Source organism: Dermacentor variabilis, chromosome 4, assembly GCF_050947875.1.
Source record: "Dermacentor variabilis isolate Ectoservices chromosome 4, ASM5094787v1, whole genome shotgun sequence".
Lineage (NCBI taxonomy): Eukaryota > Metazoa > Arthropoda > Arachnida > Ixodida > Ixodidae > Dermacentor > Dermacentor variabilis.
In genome coordinates this window covers 198,231,666-198,250,037 of record NC_134571.1, presented here as the reverse complement: position 1 = coordinate 198,250,037, position 18,372 = coordinate 198,231,666, and the positions used below count along the sequence as shown (strand labels likewise).

The 18,372-nt window shown below is 44.8% G+C and overlaps 1 protein-coding gene across 6 annotated transcripts in view; it reads left to right on the top strand.

Annotated features, from left to right (window-relative positions):
- Hipk (Homeodomain interacting protein kinase) overlaps positions 1-18,372 on the top strand; it is a 114,952-nt gene that overhangs the window by 17,683 nt on the left and 78,897 nt on the right. For all 6 annotated transcript variants that reach the window (XM_075690786.1, XM_075690785.1, XM_075690780.1 and 3 more), the window contains exons 2-5: positions 8,143-8,225; positions 10,150-10,456; positions 14,462-14,689; positions 16,290-16,967. In XM_075690786.1, the coding sequence (XP_075546901.1) occupies positions 8,155-8,225; positions 10,150-10,456; positions 14,462-14,689; positions 16,290-16,967 (1,284 nt within the window). In that variant the 5' untranslated portion in view covers positions 8,143-8,154. The remainder of the gene's footprint in view (positions 1-8,142; positions 8,226-10,149; positions 10,457-14,461; positions 14,690-16,289; positions 16,968-18,372) is intronic.

Sequence of the window (18,372 nt, the reverse complement as noted above, 5' to 3'; positions counted from 1 at the left end):
CAATTAGTACATGGCCGGGGTAGTTGAAGTATGGGAGAGGTCTTTGCCCTGCAGTGGGCATAACCAGGCTGATAATGATGATGCATGATACAGGTCATGAACAGCATACACGTCTTAGGCGTGACGTAGCATTCTTTACAAAAAGCAGTGAGTGCAGAGTTATCAAGAAAGGAAACACGAGCAAGACAGCTGATTATTGTTGTGGGACAAAGACTTGTCCCAGAAAGGTGTCAACTGTTTTTAGAGTGCAGGAATACTGGAGTCTCTATGCTTCTGGAAATGTCGAACTGAGTGATGAGAAAACCTGGAAAAGTGATTGTATCGCCAAAACTGATCACTCGAGAATACCTTCCTTACGTATGCCTGTATATACCTGTAAATACCTGTTTGTGTGTTGGTTCTTTACTGTATGTCATATTGACAACAGTGAACTTGTTAGAGCAACAGCCTTCTGCTTTGCTCAGAAGCTGGTTTTACAAAGCCCTTAAGCTTCGTTGGGGTGTTTTTTATAATAATTGCGTTTCAGTACACAACCGCTCTTGTCAGTGAAATGCTTGCTGGGCTGTATACAGTGCATACCTTGCTTGAATATGTCAAGTTATAGCCATCCTAATTTTTGCCTTCTTAACTATGGCCACATGTGCACGCACTTTTAAGAAATTGGGGATACTTAACGGAATGAAAGTGCCCATGTCTTTTCGAAGATGCCACATATCCATCCCAGGTTAAGTATATAGACCAAGTGCTGCTGTACAATGGCACAATGGAGGGGTATTTCATGTCGGATCGATTCGTGTGCATGCCTGCTGGCCGACAGGCAGGCAGGTGTGTCTAAACAGGTGCGTACGGCAGGCTTGGTGATGGCTTCCCTTTTCTAAAGGAACTTCCACCATGGCCGTGCAAGCCAGTCATGTTGAGCTACATGTGCACTGTCAAAGAAGAATTCCTATAGTTCGTTTCTTACAGAGCAGGCAGTGCTACGAAATCTAGAGAGAGCCTGCTGGTTGCATTTGCGTCTGAAAAAATTGTGGGTTACCTGTGAAAGGCATAGGTATGCGTCATGTAATTGATTTTACATTGTATTGTACTTTTAGGTTGCAAAATATGGTGTCATTATTATGTGGAGGTTGTAGTATATCTGAGCCTATTAACACTGAACGAGCGGAAGGGCACTTCTCTGCGATCAGCTGCCACAGCATACCTGTTGTGTTCTTGGCTGAAATATGTATTGTCGCACATTGAAAGCACAAATGTGCACAAATAATACGGTATTTGACATAACTGTACTTCCGGAAGTTGTAATTGTAATGCATAAAATAGTTACTCTGTAGAAACAGTTGTCATTTAAAAACAACTGCACTGTGAAATGTGTGGATTGAGACTTCTGTGATGGTAGTAGTTGCATAGCTTCAGCAGTGTTGCCTACCAAAGTATGAAAAATGTACACCTGAGCTGTCCTATTGCTAATAACAAGAAATCTAGCACCTAGTCTGTGGCCTTCAGTTAGCATCCACCATCTACCTAACTGTGTCAGATGACGCAATTACTAGTGCATGTAAGGTGTTAGGCTTTGGAGCGGACATTTCATTACCGTGTGCTGCAGCTACATGTTTATGTAGCTCATCATCAGCCTATTTTTACGTCCACTGCAGGACGAACGCCTCTCCCTGCAATCTCCAATTATCTCTGTTCTGTGCCAACCGATTCCAACTTGGGCCTGCAAAATTTTTAATTTCATCACCCACGTAGTCTTCTGTCCTTGGCTGCGCTTCCCTTCTCTTGGCACCCAGTGCACAACCCTAATGGTCCAATGGTTATCTAACCTATGCATTACATGGCCTGCCCAACTCCATTTTTTTTCTCTTAATTTCAATTAGAATATCGGCTATCCCCACTTGCTCTCTGATCCACGTCGCTCTCTTCCTGTCTGAATGTTACGCATACCATTTTGCATTCCGTTGCTGTTTGCGCGGTCCTTAATTTGTTCTCGAGCTTCTTTGTCAACCGCCAAGTTTCTGCTCCATATGTTAGCACCAGTAGAATGCATCAATTGCACACCTTTCTTTTCAGTGATAATGGTAAGCTTTCCAGTCAGGATTTGACAATGTCTGCCATATGCATGCCAACCCATTTTTATTCTTCTGTAAATTTTCTTCTCATGATCGGGATCCCCTGTGAGTGATCGACCTAGGTAAACGTACTCCTTCACAGACTCTAGAGGCTGACTGTCGATCTTGAACTCTTGTTCCCTTGCTAGGCTATTGATCACTGTCTTTGCCTTCTGCATAATAATCTTCAACCCTACTGTTACTCTGTTAGTCCTCAATCATTTGTTGTAACTCCTCCCCAGTGTTGTTTAACAGGACAATGTCATCTGCAAACCGAAGGCTACTGAGGTATTCGCCACTGATCCTCACTCCTAAGCCTTCCCAGCTTGAATAATTGATAGGTATCTTTGTACTTTTGTTGTGGAGAGGCGGCGTAGCTGTGGAATCTTTGTAGATATTTTCCAAGATATTTACGTAAGTCTCCTGTACTCCTTGATTACGTAATGCCTCTATGACTGCTGGTATCTCTACTGAATCAAATGCCTTTTCGTAATCTATGAAAGAAATATAGAGAGGCTGATTGTACATGTGAAATAAAATGCTTGAACATCTCCAATTCATGTGACACTGGCGCACTTTTGGCTTGTACATTTAAATAGTCTGCATCACCTTCAGTAACCAGGTTCATGGTGACATGGCACAGCAGTCTTCAGTAATTTCACACGTGGAGGGTCGTACTTTATTAAGTTTCTTTGTTGTATTTCATTCCATGAGTGTAGTACATGGTTGTAGCTTTATATTTAGTTGAGCGTAAATCCGAAGTAGTCAGAGTTGATCAGGAGCAGTCTGCTATGGTGGAGCTCATAGCAACACTATGACTTTGAGCTGTATAACATTACTTATTACTAAAAACAAGGTTACTTTATAACACGTGTGAGTCAATAAAATCAGTTTCGCTCACTTTTGTAAAGGCTGTTCAAAGTTGATTGAGAGTACTCCACTGTGGTGTATTTCATAGCAACAGTGTGGCTTTGAAATATGGAACATCATTGACTGCTATCAGTGAGGGTACTAGCACATATACCTGCCATCAATAAAATTCATTAGGCTCATTCTCATGAAGGCTGTTAAACAAAAAGATAAAGGTCGACCATAGTGGGCTCAGTATGCTTGAGTTGGAACTGCTTGTCAAGTAGCGGAATTCATGCCCCAAAAGCAAATCGCTTGTGATGTAGAAGCAGCATTTGCATTTGTCTCAATGGCAGTCTGTGCTCCCTGGGAATACTGCCCTTGCCCTGAAGATGGGCAATATTGCTTTGTGATGGACCACAATGCCTTCTGCACTGCCCTCTTATCATTTGTAGCTCCGACAGAAAAACGACTGTACCATGTTTTTGCATGCTTGAGTTCCTTTGGCAGGATCACTTTTGCTTGTCACTGCACTGTGAGCATGTGAATGCCATCGTCACAGTCAACTTCCGGCAAGCTTGGCCTTATGGGGGGAGCAGATAGTTGGGCTAGTTGGTTGAAATGCATACTGAAAAAGTTTGAGCGGACACACGAGGACAAGCCAAGAAGAAACTAAGGACGAGTACTAAATAGGTTAAAGAAAAAAGAAAAGCCCAATGTACTAGAAGTTATACTTAGGAGAGCAGGTGGTTGAAATGCATACTGAAAAAGTGTGAGGAGACAGGAGGACAAGCTGAGAAAAAATATAGCACTTGTCATTGTTTTTTCTTGGCTTGTCCTCGTGTCTCCGTGCAGATTTTTCAGTTGGCCTTAAGGTATGCATTGGCAAATCATGTGTTGGCTTTTGTCCTGATATTTCATTGCATCTTGTTGGAATTAGTTGTGTAACACCTGCCACCTGGATGTGTGTGCTGCTATAGTTGGTCTGTCTGAGCACAGTGTCATGCCACCATGGTGTCTCAAAACAATAGCTGGATTACGCTTTTGGGTCATCACGCGAAGGGTTAGCAAGCTCATGCCATTGGCTGTGTCTTCATGTCAAGAGAGACTTGGTGATCAAGATGAGTAGCAGGTCATGGGTGAGCGAAGAAAGGCATCAGTTCTTTCTTTTACAGAAGCTTGGGAGCACCTTAAAAACATAAGACCGGATTTCCTCCTGAAAAGCTTTTTTTTTTTCCAGTCCCCACACCGGGTAAATTGACACTCGATAAGGCCAATTGGATTGTCCGAAATGATGAAGGAACACTTTTGCCATTCCTGCTTTTGAGGGAAGTGCTGAAGTACCTTGCTTCAAGTAGTGTCATCTGCTACACAGAGTGTGATGCAATGGAGAGAGGAAAGAAGACAACGGGAAGGTGGCTGCCAGGGAGCGTGTGCAGGAGTTTACGAATAAATCTGAAGATGATGTGACGGGCTGTCTCCCTTGTATGAAGGCTTTGTTTGTCCCCTACAGTGAAGATGGTTCTGTCTTTTGAAGAGGCCTTGGACTTTACATGAAGAAAGTCGGCTCAAAGCAGCAAGTTGCACCGCCCTTGTGGAGAGAGGGGCATTCGGGAAGCAAGGCTCCTTCCTACCTAGTCTTGGTATGCGGGGGGGAAAGGGCAGCAAGGGCAACACAGCCACAGCAGGTTTGCTGAAAAAAGGGAGGCATCGCTTTAAACAACCTGGCAACCCCTTGGCCCGGTGAAAGGGATCAGTCATCTCTCCTACTTGGGCTACTAGCAGATTGCTAGATGTACTTGGATGAATGGTCTTTTTGAAGCACACCTTTTTGGTGCAACTTTCAAGCAGTTGTCATGGTGGCCACCAGAATCCCCTTGATACCACGATCCTGTGCTAGGCTACACCCATGTGATCTGTGCTTGTAGTAGTTCCTTGGCAATATCCATGCCAGCATGTGCCTTATGGCTGGAATGCCATTCCTAATATTGCTTTTCAACGTGGCTGCTTGCAGTAGGGTTTCATAGCAGTCCATGAAATTATCATGTAGTGACACTGCTATCTGCAGCTGTGTCTGTGTCCAAAGACGTATCCCGAAGAATGTCCCCGGCTCAAACGCTGAGCTGATGTTAGTCGGCCACTCTTGCATCCACGGCATCTTTGGTTAAACGTGGCCGCGGTCGCCTCGCTGCCAACCTCCGCAGTAGCAAGTGCTTGAATATTGAAAAATGCATTGGCCAGGCCAGGAACCAAGTGGCTAACACTTAAATTTTTTTTCCTTAGGTGTACATAGTGGATTTTGTTTGAATGTTTCGTTTGGATATTTTGAATTCTAATCCTGGCATTTTCTTGTTTCTGTTTCTATTCTTACAAGAGATCCCATTAAGTGTTACACGACTAGAGGCCAGATTCCCAAGCATTAAAATTGTGGGTTTTAGGCGCCTTAAACAGGCATTAAAGCTTTATATTAGGCAGCACAGAGGCCGATATAAGAACTATAAATTGTTCAGATACCACAACTTCTTTTCTGTATGGAATGTTCATTGTCAATTTTCATGGTTAGAAACCTGGAGTAGCATTCACTTGTGGGGTAATGATGGGACACTTGGGAGGTCGCTTTTTTGTCAGCCTGCATACTGCAACCAACATGTTTAATACATCTGTTCAGACACAGTGAGCAGGTAGCACATATTTATTAGCCATACTATCTGCCAAAAATTGCATAAAATGGAGCACGCACAAAAAATGCAATATGCCAGGAAAGCCGCTAAACACTTATTGACAAGGTGAAATTCATGCTTAATGAATTGAGGTCAAGCAGTGTTTCAGTAAGAAAAGAAGCATTGAATAACTTACATTTTAAAATGTTTTTAAAACCTATCACAGTAACACATGATCGTCATCTCTAGATGTTAGTCCAAAATTGTGCCTCTTCTCACTCGCAATAAGCTTGTAGTGGATGAAAACAAGTGCTCAATATCGACAGAAGTGAACGGAATGTTCTTGTATTTTTGTATTTTTGAGGGTGCCACACTCACTAGGATTCTCAAGCATTTCCCTCGGAGACATTAAAAATTTCTTCGAGAAAAACAAACGAGCTGAAAACATTTGTCTCTTGGTCATGCAGACCGCAATCATGCACAACCTTTTTCGACAGCTGCTGCAATACACATGTGATGCATTAAACCTGTGTTGTGCTGCAGTAGCTATGTCACGCCTCGTGAACTGTTCACAAGAACTGTTCTGTAAGCACTTTTTCTACGTTGCTACGACTATATTCTTCGCAAAGCTTTTTTTGTTTGTTGTATCAACGCATGTTATAGCAGAACAGCATGTGCCTCCTTACGTAGACTAATTTAAATAAAGAGCAGGTCCAGGTGGTAGAGTTTGCTGCTTTAGATGAACCGCCATAAGCTGGTTTTCTCTGTACACCCTCGAAAAAGTGGAGGCGCTAAAGAACTAACGACAAGGAATAACTACATGCCATGGTGGTTCCAGCAAACTTTTCATGCTTCCATTTAAAATACACATACTGTGCTCTACAGTCAGCACTTCCAAGCCATAACCAACAGCACACCTCTGTCAAAATGCTATGCATTTTTCTCTCCAATCTCCACTTTCAGTGTAGCAGGAAGTTACATGTCCACTGCCGAAGAAACAGACTTTCTGTTACCTTTTTTTCTGTCATTGCTATCCTGATGGGGGGGTGTTCTTTGTGTAATTGTCTACCTAGTGGACATGTCCATTTCCTCTGCTTCTAAAGTTGCAATTGGCTGGACTGGGGTAGGCGTCGGAAGGAGACAGGCACCTTCAGTACTTCAGTAGCAGACAAAACGAACATAGGTGGGAACTTGCAGTATGCCCCCCCTCCCCACCATCAGTGTTATACAGATAGCGAGATACCTTCAGAAGATCAATAAAAATTTCTATGCAAGCCCTTATTTGCTAACTCACATTGCTGAGTGCATTGTCATTAGCAACAGCATCTGGCAATGTTGCTAGGTCTCATTGAGAGACTAATGTGATTTCAAAGCGAAATGAATGCCCCTACCAAAAGTTTCCAGGCTCTAAAAACAAATATAAGCATGCATAGGCATGAAAGAACTGAAGTAGGCATTTATAGGCACCATAAAGTCGATGCTGAAGCGCTTCTTAACCCATAATTCATGCGTGTACACTAAAAGGCTGCAGCCCTGACCAATGGGATGAAATACGCATTTGTCGATAATCTGGTCACTATGACTGAGGGTCCTCTTTCTGCATATTGTTTTCAATCTCTATATCTGCGAAGCTTATAATCAATAAACAAGTCAAGCCAATTCAGGCAATGGCTTCTGTGGTAGGGAATTATGCTTACGGTGGTTGGTTGTGGTTTACACCTAGGCGGCTTGTTTGTTCCATGCATAAGAAAAAAAATTTTTTTGTACTTGATGTTGAAGATATTTTTATGAAACTGAAGGGCTAGTGCACATGAGATTAGCTTAGTCCTTGAAGACACTTTGCAAGGGCCTTCGATGCGTTAAGAAACCCTTAACATTGTTGCAGAAGCTGCTACAAACCCTGAAGTAGTTGTAGCATGAAAGTCCATGAAACAACATCCCTGCCTACATTTACTATGTTTCCATCTTAAAATTGCTGTTTTTTTTTATTTAACGAGTGTTGTATTGGCAGCAATAATTTAACAATTCTTAATCCGTGACCAGTTTAAGGCAAAACTGATTTTGAAAGCTACAAATGCAATGACGAACTTTTCACACCTTGATTTCTTGGATCCGCTCGTACATGCGGAGCTACTTACAGTGGTGCTACCCACTTGAAAACCAGTTTATAATTCCGACTGCCACTTTGTGAATATTTCAGGAATAAAATTCATAAACATTTTCGTTTGTCTGTGGTGCATATTATTCTTGCTGTGATTGTAGAAGGAATCTGGCTGTTCACAGCATCCGTACAGAACAAGATCTGCAAATTATTATACGAACAGTCAGCTTTGTTTAGTAATAATACGATCCTTAATATTTCGCAGTAAACTTTTGCTATCTTTTCAGCTTTCACTGTAGCATTTCTCAAACCTTTAAGTTGGCAGGCCTGTAACAGCCAAGCAGCGTGTATTGAAGCATGAAAAGCATTCTCGTACCAAGTCACTGGTAACTGAACATGCTCATGTCTGAACTGTCTCGTACAGGGCTCGAGTGGGATGCTGGACCGTCCCTCGGAAGTCTATCCGGACCACAGCTTCAAGAAGAGGCGGCTGGAGGACACTAGCTGGTAAGCAGCTGCCCAGCTTCGCCTCTCGCCCATCTGGAGGTGTATGGCTCTCACTTGGCCATTCACACATTCTTTCATGTTTCTGCACACAGCAGTACATAGGCGGAAATCTTTCATTTTTTGGGGGGGCGAAGGCCCTACCAACTTTCCGAACCCCACCCATAAGTTAATATATATATATGTATATATATATATATATATATATATATATATATATATATATATATATACACACACACCTCATAGTAGGAGATGCTTCAATTGCACAGCCTGAGCCCCCTCGCACTACCAAAAGACTGGCGTCTCTCAAATGAGCCATACAACAAATGGATTCAGTGAAACATGTGAGGAAGATATACGCATTTTCTGCATATTAGGTCGCACAAATGCACATCAATGATAAAAGCCATGTAATGTCTTTTGAAAGTTTTGGTACTTATAAATAGAATCAAGAAATATTTTCCTGTCGAAGGGTCATTTGAGAAGATAAGACATTACATATATAAAAATTACACAAACATACAATTTCTGCAGACAACTTCTGACAAATTATTAGCATAAAGCAATTTGACTCCGTAACACAATAGTTTAATTACTTGTCAAAGCAAGCCTTAGTTATGCCATTGGTTTATTTCCTGGCAGCGGGATAAAGGATTATAGTGTAATAAATTACCCAAGTGCACAAATAAACAACCATAATAAGAATAAATAAATAAATAAATAAATAAATAAATAAATAAATAAATAAGAAGACGCAATATTTTAAAAGCCAGAAAGGACACGAGAGCAAGTAGGAACAGAGTGGATTGCAATATTGTGCAGCAGATAAAGCAGATAAAGTTTTTATAGAGTAGCGCCACCAAATGTCTTTGCTTAACCAAAAGGCATCACTTTGCTTGTGCTGTTATGTATCCTATTTTCGTTCCTTTGTATAACTTTTCGCATTGTTTCCTAAGCCAAGTGGTTTGCTTGAAGCTTGCCTCAGTTTCCTGAAGCTTCCCTCCTTGCCTCGTATTGGCGCCTGATAACTTTTGCCAGCTGAATACCTCATGTATGCCTTACCGTAGAAGGAGCACTCTGTAAAACAGGCGCCCTGGTATAGAACGGGCCAGAGCTATGCGATAGCTTCAAACTTTTCTTCTATCAACACTTATCGCTACGCAACATTCATGAAGGCATATCTCTCCATTAGAATGAAACCAAAAAATTTTTCAAACCAGTCAGTTACACCGAATCAGACAGTTCAGTGCACATTTTCTCCTAGTTTGTAGTGACTGCGCTTGACTGTCCGTGTGCCTGAATCTTATGACTGAATCGTCAAAAGGAAACTACCATTTGCTGCAACAACGGACAAAACCGTGGCCACTATCGGCACAAAAGGACGACGGTGACTACGTGTAATCGTGAAGGCACGTGGCCAAAGTGGTGATATGCGTGGCGGTAAATTCAAAGAAGAAAGGCTGTTATAGGCACGAAGCATTCTGATGTCGCTGTCATTCATGCACAATTTCCACTGATGACTATGGCGATGCGAACTCCATTGTTTCGTTTAGATGGACGCTTACACTGGTTGCTCTTTTGTATTACACATTTACGGTGCTCCGTGCTTACCAAGCTCCGAGAGTTGTCTGAATGAACTGATGTGCGGCCAAATACGTCCTGATTAATGAGTTTCACTGCATTAAATAATGCATGCGCCTGCTTGGACCAAAGGACGAGTCCGAATTATCCAATTTTCCTCATTAACTAGGGTTGACTTAACGAGCTTCTACTGTAATATTGTCTGTCCTAGCTATCAACAGAGCATTCTATGTTAGAGGTTATGTCTTTTTTCTAGTTTTCTCAGAGCAGACTGCGTGTTTGTTGTTGCCCAGCATTCGCCGAGTGGGAGATGTTAAAGCTTTTCTGTGTCTGTCCCCCGCAGTGCCCAGCGGCTGTCCACTTTGGAGCAGAACCAGGTGAGCGACATCTCGTCGTCCTCCTCGTCGTCCAGCCAGCAGCAGCAGCATCCGCCCCAGCAGTGGGATGCCCTGGGTGGTGGTGGCGGGGGTGAGCTGAAGCGGGCGGGGCTCAAGCGTCGGGCACCACCGGACCATGCTCCTGGGCCGGCCCCAGCAGCAGCAGCCAGACGCCAACCCTCTTCCTCCTCTTCGCATGCTGCTTGGGCTGGCGGGGGAAGCTCCAGCCGCCAGCACAACAAGGCCGCCACCGTGGCTCCCAACACTTCCAAGGTGAGGAGATTGGAGGAGAGGGTCTCGGCAAGCAGTTGCTGTAGGGAACTCGCGCACTTCAGATCATTCAGCTGCCGCAGGAATGATGGATGTAGCGCCACCATTGATGCTCATTCACACCGGCGATTGACAGGCATTGTGCGAGCGACTGCGACAGGTGACGAAGGAGCAACTCGTGGTGGCCGTTGTTCACACCAACAAACGGGGCCTACGTGTCTCCATGCTGAAATGCTCACAGTTGATTCCATTCCCGTCTGCTCACACTTCCATCACCACATGAAACAAGCGTCTGCCCGTACAGACATCCTGCTCTTGCGCTGCTGATTTCTTCAGTAGGCTTACGACTGCAGTTGCGCAACTACCAGCGAGCGACTGACCCAAGTCACAATTTTTGACCAATGCTACTATTCGCGACCATTTGCGCCCAACTCGTTGGTGCAATTTATGCAAGTCGCTGGTGTGAGTGAGCCCTTACTGTGGTGTCAATGAGGAGGAAGTTTGCTCGGCACGTGGTAGAACACACCCTTGGTGCCAGACTGGTCTTTCGCAAACTAGGGACGTTCTTCAACTGTCGTGCTCATGTGCATAGCCAGGCCAGCTCATTGCTGCCACGATAGGTAGCCATACACGGACTTGTCCAATCTTCGTGCTTGTGGATTCGGGTGTTTTTGTGGCATTGTTTATTGCACTTTGTCTGTCTAAATTTACCAGCAATAATAGCTTTCTAAATTTGTGAAGGTGGTCTGTTTCTGTGCTCATGCATAATTAATGGAAATTTATATTTAATGCAATATTTTGTTGAAAATTACCATGATGCAAGGTCACAAAGCTGTTTTGAAGTTAGGACTGTTTAGACACAACCACTTGCTATGCATCATTCCTGTTTTGGCTGAACGGCTATACTTTCGGCTCTCAGACACACTAGTGCCACACTCCCCTCTAGTAATTTTTTGTAGGAAGCTTTTATGTTGCAAGGATTGTTTGTCATGCTTGCACATATTATGTTGGTTATAACCTAAGAATGCAGTGGGAAGTACACTGCTGTCCAACACCGGGAAAAAATTTCTATCAGTGCATCACCCGGTTAAGCCTGCTCATTTTAATGAAGTCATCGCAAAGGCAAACTGCTTTAAATACCGACATCTCTTGGGAGCTGTGTTTCGGAGTGTGGAGAGAAAAAGAAAGCTTTGTTTTTGAACAGCTCATAGTCCAATTTGTCGCTGTCGGAAGTCCAACTGGGTCCCCAGCTGTGGTTCCGAGTCCAGTTGTCTGGACTTCTCGATGTGTTTTAAGTTGTCCGCCAGCAGTGGCTATAGTGTGCAGTGTGTGGCTCCTGTGGTGTAGAGGAGGAAAGGTGACGTGTTTGAGTGAGGTAAAAGGGGGGAGAGTGGTTCACAGAGCGCTGACGCAGCGCGGGGTTGTCGACGGAGCGTGTTCGCTCGGTTGTCATAGGCTGTCTGTGTTCGGTTTGCCACTGAGCACAGACAACCTGTGGATTTGTATGTCAGCGCACCAAGCACCTCATGCTCACTCAACTCTATATCATACTCATTTCTAACCCGCCTTCGACTGTAATGTACACCTGATTTGAAGAGCTAGTTCTTAAATGGCCAGTGGTCGTGATTGTAGAATGTGCCCCGACTTTCAAATTAAAGAAAAGAAAAATGGAATGCACTTAACTGTTCACTTACCACACTTTTCTATACTTTAAGAGGGAGAACATTGGCAATTTGTTCTTACTTGAGAACAATAACTTATTGCACACAAGCCATGTTGTTGTTGTGAAAGCCTCCTTATCACAGTCAACAGCCGTATCATCTCATCTTAGTTACCGTTCATGACATTTAATGTGCAGCATTTTTTAAATGCCTTACTGACCATGTCAGCAAGACAAACTTGCGCAGCGGGCACAGGGAATGTTGCAGCTAGCGCAGCTTCTACAGTTGGAACTTCCATGTAGATTAGACTGAATCATGGCAATATTAATGGCAGCAATTAATGGGTCTGTGAATACTGGAATACTATCACCAAATTGAATCGAATCATGAATGTACAAATAATTTGATTGGCTAATTGAATATCTACTATTAGATTTTTGAGTGTTGGATATGTATTCGGTGTAGAGACCCACGTGGTGTTGTGTGCGCCGCGGAGCCCCTCATGCTCGATGCCACCCAAGCGGGTGTTTCACTTAGTCTTTCGGGCAAAACCAAGCATGCTGTGGACAGGTAGGCCCGGTTAACACTAGAGCTGTTTTTGTCACTGCGAGTGCTCCCCGATATCGGCCCGATGTGAGAATTTCACACGGCGCCCAATTGGCGCAATTCACAAAACGGCGCCACGTCGGCCGGAGTCACCTTTCAGTGCAAGGCCCATCCAGGTTGGAGCATCACGCAAACTTGCCTTGACACTCCAGATTTCAGAATCTGACAGGTGGCAAATCGTGCCAAGCCTACAATGAAATGGAGCAGACGGCACCTGCTCTTGACTGTTGGCGCCGACTATGCACGGACTGGTGGTCGTGTAACGTGATGCACGGTCCTTTTGTCTGTCGTGCAGATTGGCCTTACAAATAACCCACCCGCCGTAAGGTTGGGATAGCCCTTCCATATTTTGAAGAAAAACTGGAAAGCAATGCTGTAAAAATCCACATATAATACGAGGTTTTTTCCTATTATTAGCGTCCCAAATGTTCGCCTTGTACTGTATGCGGATCCGAACAAAAATTTCAGTAAGAAATTTGAGCTAGAAGTTTTGGTTTCATTATTGCTGCGTTGCTGCGTGGCTGCGGCTTGGTTTCGTTATTGCTGCGTGACTACAGCATTGTTTCTTTATTGTTGAGTGCGCACCTTGGCAGCACACGTACAAACCACGCTTTGCAACGTGCATCTTTTTTATTCCGCATTGAAGGACCAAGATTCTGGACCACGAAAACAGTACTTGGCTGATTTCAAGAGAAACATTATTTGAGCCACACAGGACATCGGCAACAGTGCGGCTGGGAGGCAGTTTGGCGTCAGCAAGGGAAGCATTCATGGGAGGCGTTGACAGAAGGAAGCCCTTTTTGCGTGCAGCGGAATGTGAAGAAGCTTTCGCGGCCAGCAGAGTGGGACGTTCCCAGAAATCTTACTCCAACAGTGAGCGCCAAAAGTGCAATGTTTTCCTCGAGTTTCCCTAACTCGTATTATACATGGATAAAACTTTTTTTTTCCATTTTGCGTCCCAAAAATTTGACCTCGTACCATATGCAGGTTCGTATTATACGCGGGTTTTTACGGTACTTTTTATGCAATACATAAAAGCTTACTGCAAAACACAGGTACACTATTAAACTGAGAACCTCATTGGTATCCAGTACAACAGAATGTCACTAATTATTTTTCAGAGGAAGAAAAGCACTTGATTCTATATTCAACAGAAATTCTACTGATAAAAAAAAAAAAGGTTTTCCAGATTTCATATACAAGAACTGAGCTGTAATCAGCGCTGACATACTAATTTGGTGTTCCCTTTAATAAGAGTAAACCGTATGGTATGTCTTGATTTCTACGCACCTATGTTACTGATAGGTTGCTACATTCTTGTTACGCACTGCTAGGAGGCTCCCGAGCACATGCAGCACCACATTTCCCTGCCCAAAATTTGTGAACATTAGAATTTGTGGAAGACATTGTGGTATTCGATATTTGATTTGAAGTCTACAACTACATGTTCACACAGTAATAGTAAAGGTTGTCACAGTTGCAGCTTTGCTGTGGTACTGAATTCTATGCGTCTGTCATTTTCAGGTTCATTTTTCTTGAAAAAATAAAAGAAAATGTTGGGACTGAGCGACCAAAGTAGCTTCAAAGGGGTTGTTTGTTATGCCGGATTTGTGACGTCGCACGTAAGCGAAACATTTGGCAGCCTTCTGGCGAACTGGCGAGAGTGGGTGTGATGTACAGGGCATTTATGCGAAGTGGACGTGATTTTCAAACGTGTGGCCCAACCACCGCGACTGTGCAGGCGAGCACCTCTGAGGGTGACTACCAGCTGGTGCAGCATGAGGTGCTGTACTCCCAGCAGAACCAGTATGAGGTGCTGGAGTTCCTGGGCCGGGGCACCTTTGGCCAGGTGGTCAAGTGCTGGAAGAAAGGCACCAACGAGATCGTGGCCATCAAGATCCTCAAGAACCACCCGTCCTATGCTCGGCAGGGGCAGATCGAGGTCAGCATCCTGCACCGCCTCGCTCAGGTGAGTCTGCACTCCTCCCCCCCCCCCCCCCCCCACTTTCTGCGCACGGGTCCGGTGGCGGGCTCGGGGAGTGGGCACAACCATATTACGATGGTGGACACCCTCAAACAGGGTGTCTACCATCGCGGGAAGCCTGGGGAATACTTGAGGAATTTGTCACTTCTGGAATATTCTCGGAAAAAACAATTTTTCGCTTGCTTGCCTTCAATCTGGAAAATGGTTAGGTGTAGTGGTTATGGCGAAGCTAGTGGTGTGCCCAGATGGAAGCCAGGTTTTCGACTGAACCCAAGCAACCTGCAGATAATGGTGTCATTTGCTAGTTTTGCAAGTGTGAACCTGGCCAGGGGATGGGAAAATTATGAAGTTAAATCTAATAGTGCATTCCACCTTATTGGCAGCTTACTGGCAGCAATTGTTAGAAAATTGTTGCCTGGAATTGTAACTCGGCAAGCCGCAAATCACCATTTTTGTTGTTGTTTCTGAACCTCCAGTGCCGTAGATGGCCAGGGAATTTGCATAAAAATAGCCTGTAAAAACCTGGAAAAATCTGGGAAATCGAATGTGCCAATGTTGCAGGCACCCTGTCAAAATTTGTGATTGGAGCACATGCCCTGTGGCTCTAGACGGGATGTAGAGTGCCGGTGGCGGCTGGTAATGTGAGTGGTGCCATAGAGTAACAGTTCCAGAGTTGCCAGTAGCTACGGCAGGCTGCATTTGTGCCATTGGCAAGAGGCGATATATACAGTCTGCCTGGATTTCCCGCCTTTTTGCTTCACGCATGAAATTCAGCATTTATGGGTTTTAGCAATGACCCCACCGTGCAAGCTGTTACACTCAAGGTTACTTTTGTGGCTGACTGAAACGTTATGTCTATCCTTTTATGGCCATTGCTTAGAAAGCTTTTTGTTTTTTCTAGTTCTTTAAAATGGGAACATGCACGTACTTTCAACCTTGTTTGAAGGACTCGCTTCTATGCTGTGTCTGTTCTGCCCGGAGACAATTCACCTGAGAGAAAATTGAAACTCGTACAATTACAGTACAACCTCGACGATACGTTCCCGTTAAGTGTGTCTTCCCGGCGCATAATGTTTGCACCTTCACCCGTCTCTTTTAAAGTGCATCGTGTGCGCGGCCATTTGTAGCGAACTCCATGCTTTCATTAGGCGATAATCCGAACACACCGCCATTCCCGTTGTGGGCATCACACTTCGCGTCGGCGGCGTCCGGTGCCGCCCACCTGCTCAATTTCGCTTCGGTTTCCTTAAAACTCCACGCAACAGGAAAAGAACAAAGCTCCTCTTGGACCACTGGAGCACCACCAGCTCAACGCGCGTCAGTGTTTCGTGCCGCAACGATCTGCACGACGCTTGGCATTACGTGAATGACAACAATAGTCGAGGGTGTCAAATTTTTGTAGTTACTTCTGATCGTACATTTTCCTGATTAGTACGTTTCTTCTCGTGGTGTTTTTGCAAAACGTATGAGCAAGGTTCTGCTGCATTTGAGTTACTTCACTGGTGCTTGTATTTAGTGAGGCAAGTCTGCTGCCAAGCCACTGTAAAATCATAACCCTTTCTTTTCGGAATTATTGTACACTCAGGAGCCTGCTGACGACTTCAACTTCGTGCGTGCGTTTGAGTGCTTCTCGCACAAGTCGCACACCTGCCTGGTCTTCGAGATGCTTGAGCAGAACCTCTACGACTTCCTCAAGCAGAACAAGTTCTCGCCTCTGCCGTTGAAGTGCATCCGGCCCGTGCTGCAGCAGGTGTTGACGGCGCTGCTCAAGCTCAAGCAGCTGGGTCTCATCCATGCCGACCTGAAGCCCGAGAACATCATGCTGGTGGACCCTGTGCGGCAGCCCTTTCGAGTCAAGGTCATAGACTTCGGCTCCGCCTCGCACGTCTCGAAGGCAGTCTGCTCGACATACCTCCAGTCGCGCTACTACCGGGCGCCCGAGATCATCCTGGGCCTGCCCTTCTGCGAGGCCATCGACATGTGGTCGCTGGGCTGCGTCGTTGCTGAGCTGTTCCTCGGCTGGCCGCTCTACCCGGGCTCGTCCGAGTACGACCAGATCCGCTACATCAGCCAGACTCAGGGGCTCCCCGCAGAACACCTGCTCAACGCGGCGGCCAAGACGACGCGCTTCTTCCACCGGGAGACCGACTCCAACTACCCGTTTTGGCGGCTCAAGAGCCCGGAAGAGCACGAAGCGGAGACAGGTGTGCGCTCTAAGGAGGCACGCAAGTACATCTTCAACTGCCTCGACGACATGGCACAGGTGAGCCCTTGTGTTGTGGTACGGCACAGGGGCTGAGGGAGAGGGTTTTTCGACCTTGTTGCAGCTGGGCGGCAGTACGCAGACTAAAGACTTTTCCTAAACATGAAATTAAGTGCCAGACGAAAACATCATAATGTAGGACAAAATGGATGGAATAGAATGGTAAAATCTTCTAATTATTGTAGGGAAAGTGATGATGGCTGCCAGATACACTAGAATCTCGGTGATGCAATCACGCCTGATACGAATTTCGAGATATGAATGTTTTAAAAGTCCGGGTGCACACCCATTAGTGTACGTACTGAATTTCGAATGTTGTGAACCACTTTTTGATACAAACAATTGAGCTGAAACACTAGCTGTTGTTAGACAGGGTAAAGCGTTCACACCGGTGTGGCGGTAGTATCCCCGTTTCCAGGATGACTTAGGGCACTCTGACTCCATCTCCCACCCACTAAAAAAAAAAAAAAAAAAAGGGGGCTTTCGAAGTACCATGCAACTTGTCGGCCATTATCAAACAGCTTGTGGTTTTATTGGGATCTGGCAATCACACATGACCCAGCCTTTATGATAGTAGTTTGTACTGCAAAGAAACACACCATGTGAGAGAAGGCGCACAGGACACAGGGCTACACAGGGCCTTCTCTCGTGTCGTGTTCTTTGCACTAAAGACTATTAACATGGAATACCAACTAGCTCACCAGTCTGTTTTGTTGACCCAGTCTTGTTGCTTCAACAAAATTCGCTTCTATGGATGGCCTTACATCTGTATTGCATGCCTTCCAGCGTCCTTGGTGCCCGATGGCAATTCAAAACATTTCTACCTTTGCACTTGTAAGATTGCACGATATGAAGTACTAGCTTTGCCACCAAAAAGAAAAGTAAACAGATTCCCTTATCTCATGCAAATAATGCCCGTATCACCATCATGCAGCTGCTAGGATGTAGCAACGAAAGAAACTCTAAATAACCAGGCAGATCTTCAAATGTTGACTCCGGAACACACGCGCTCGCTGCTGCCAAAGTGTGCGCAAACAAGCGAGTCAGTGATTCTAATTATTTTCAGCCTGTTGCCTAAAACTAAACGAATGACGACTCTAGTTTTCCCCTTTCAGGCTCGCTTTTGCAGGTTGTATTTCTGCTTGAAAAAATAGAGCACTGCATCTGCCTGAATTTCCAATCTCTTGTTCTTATGAAAATACTAAGAAAGCGAGGTGCACCTCCCGAAGCCAGATTTTGAAGACAAAACACTAAAAAAAAAATGCAATTGCCCCAAGTTATGCCACATGTTTGTTACAAATATTTCACCATTGACATAAAGGAAGGCCATGTCTGAGAGAATGCATTTGTGCCCACTCAGTTTTCAGTGGCAGTGGCTTATTAAAAATGATATGCCAGTCTATGG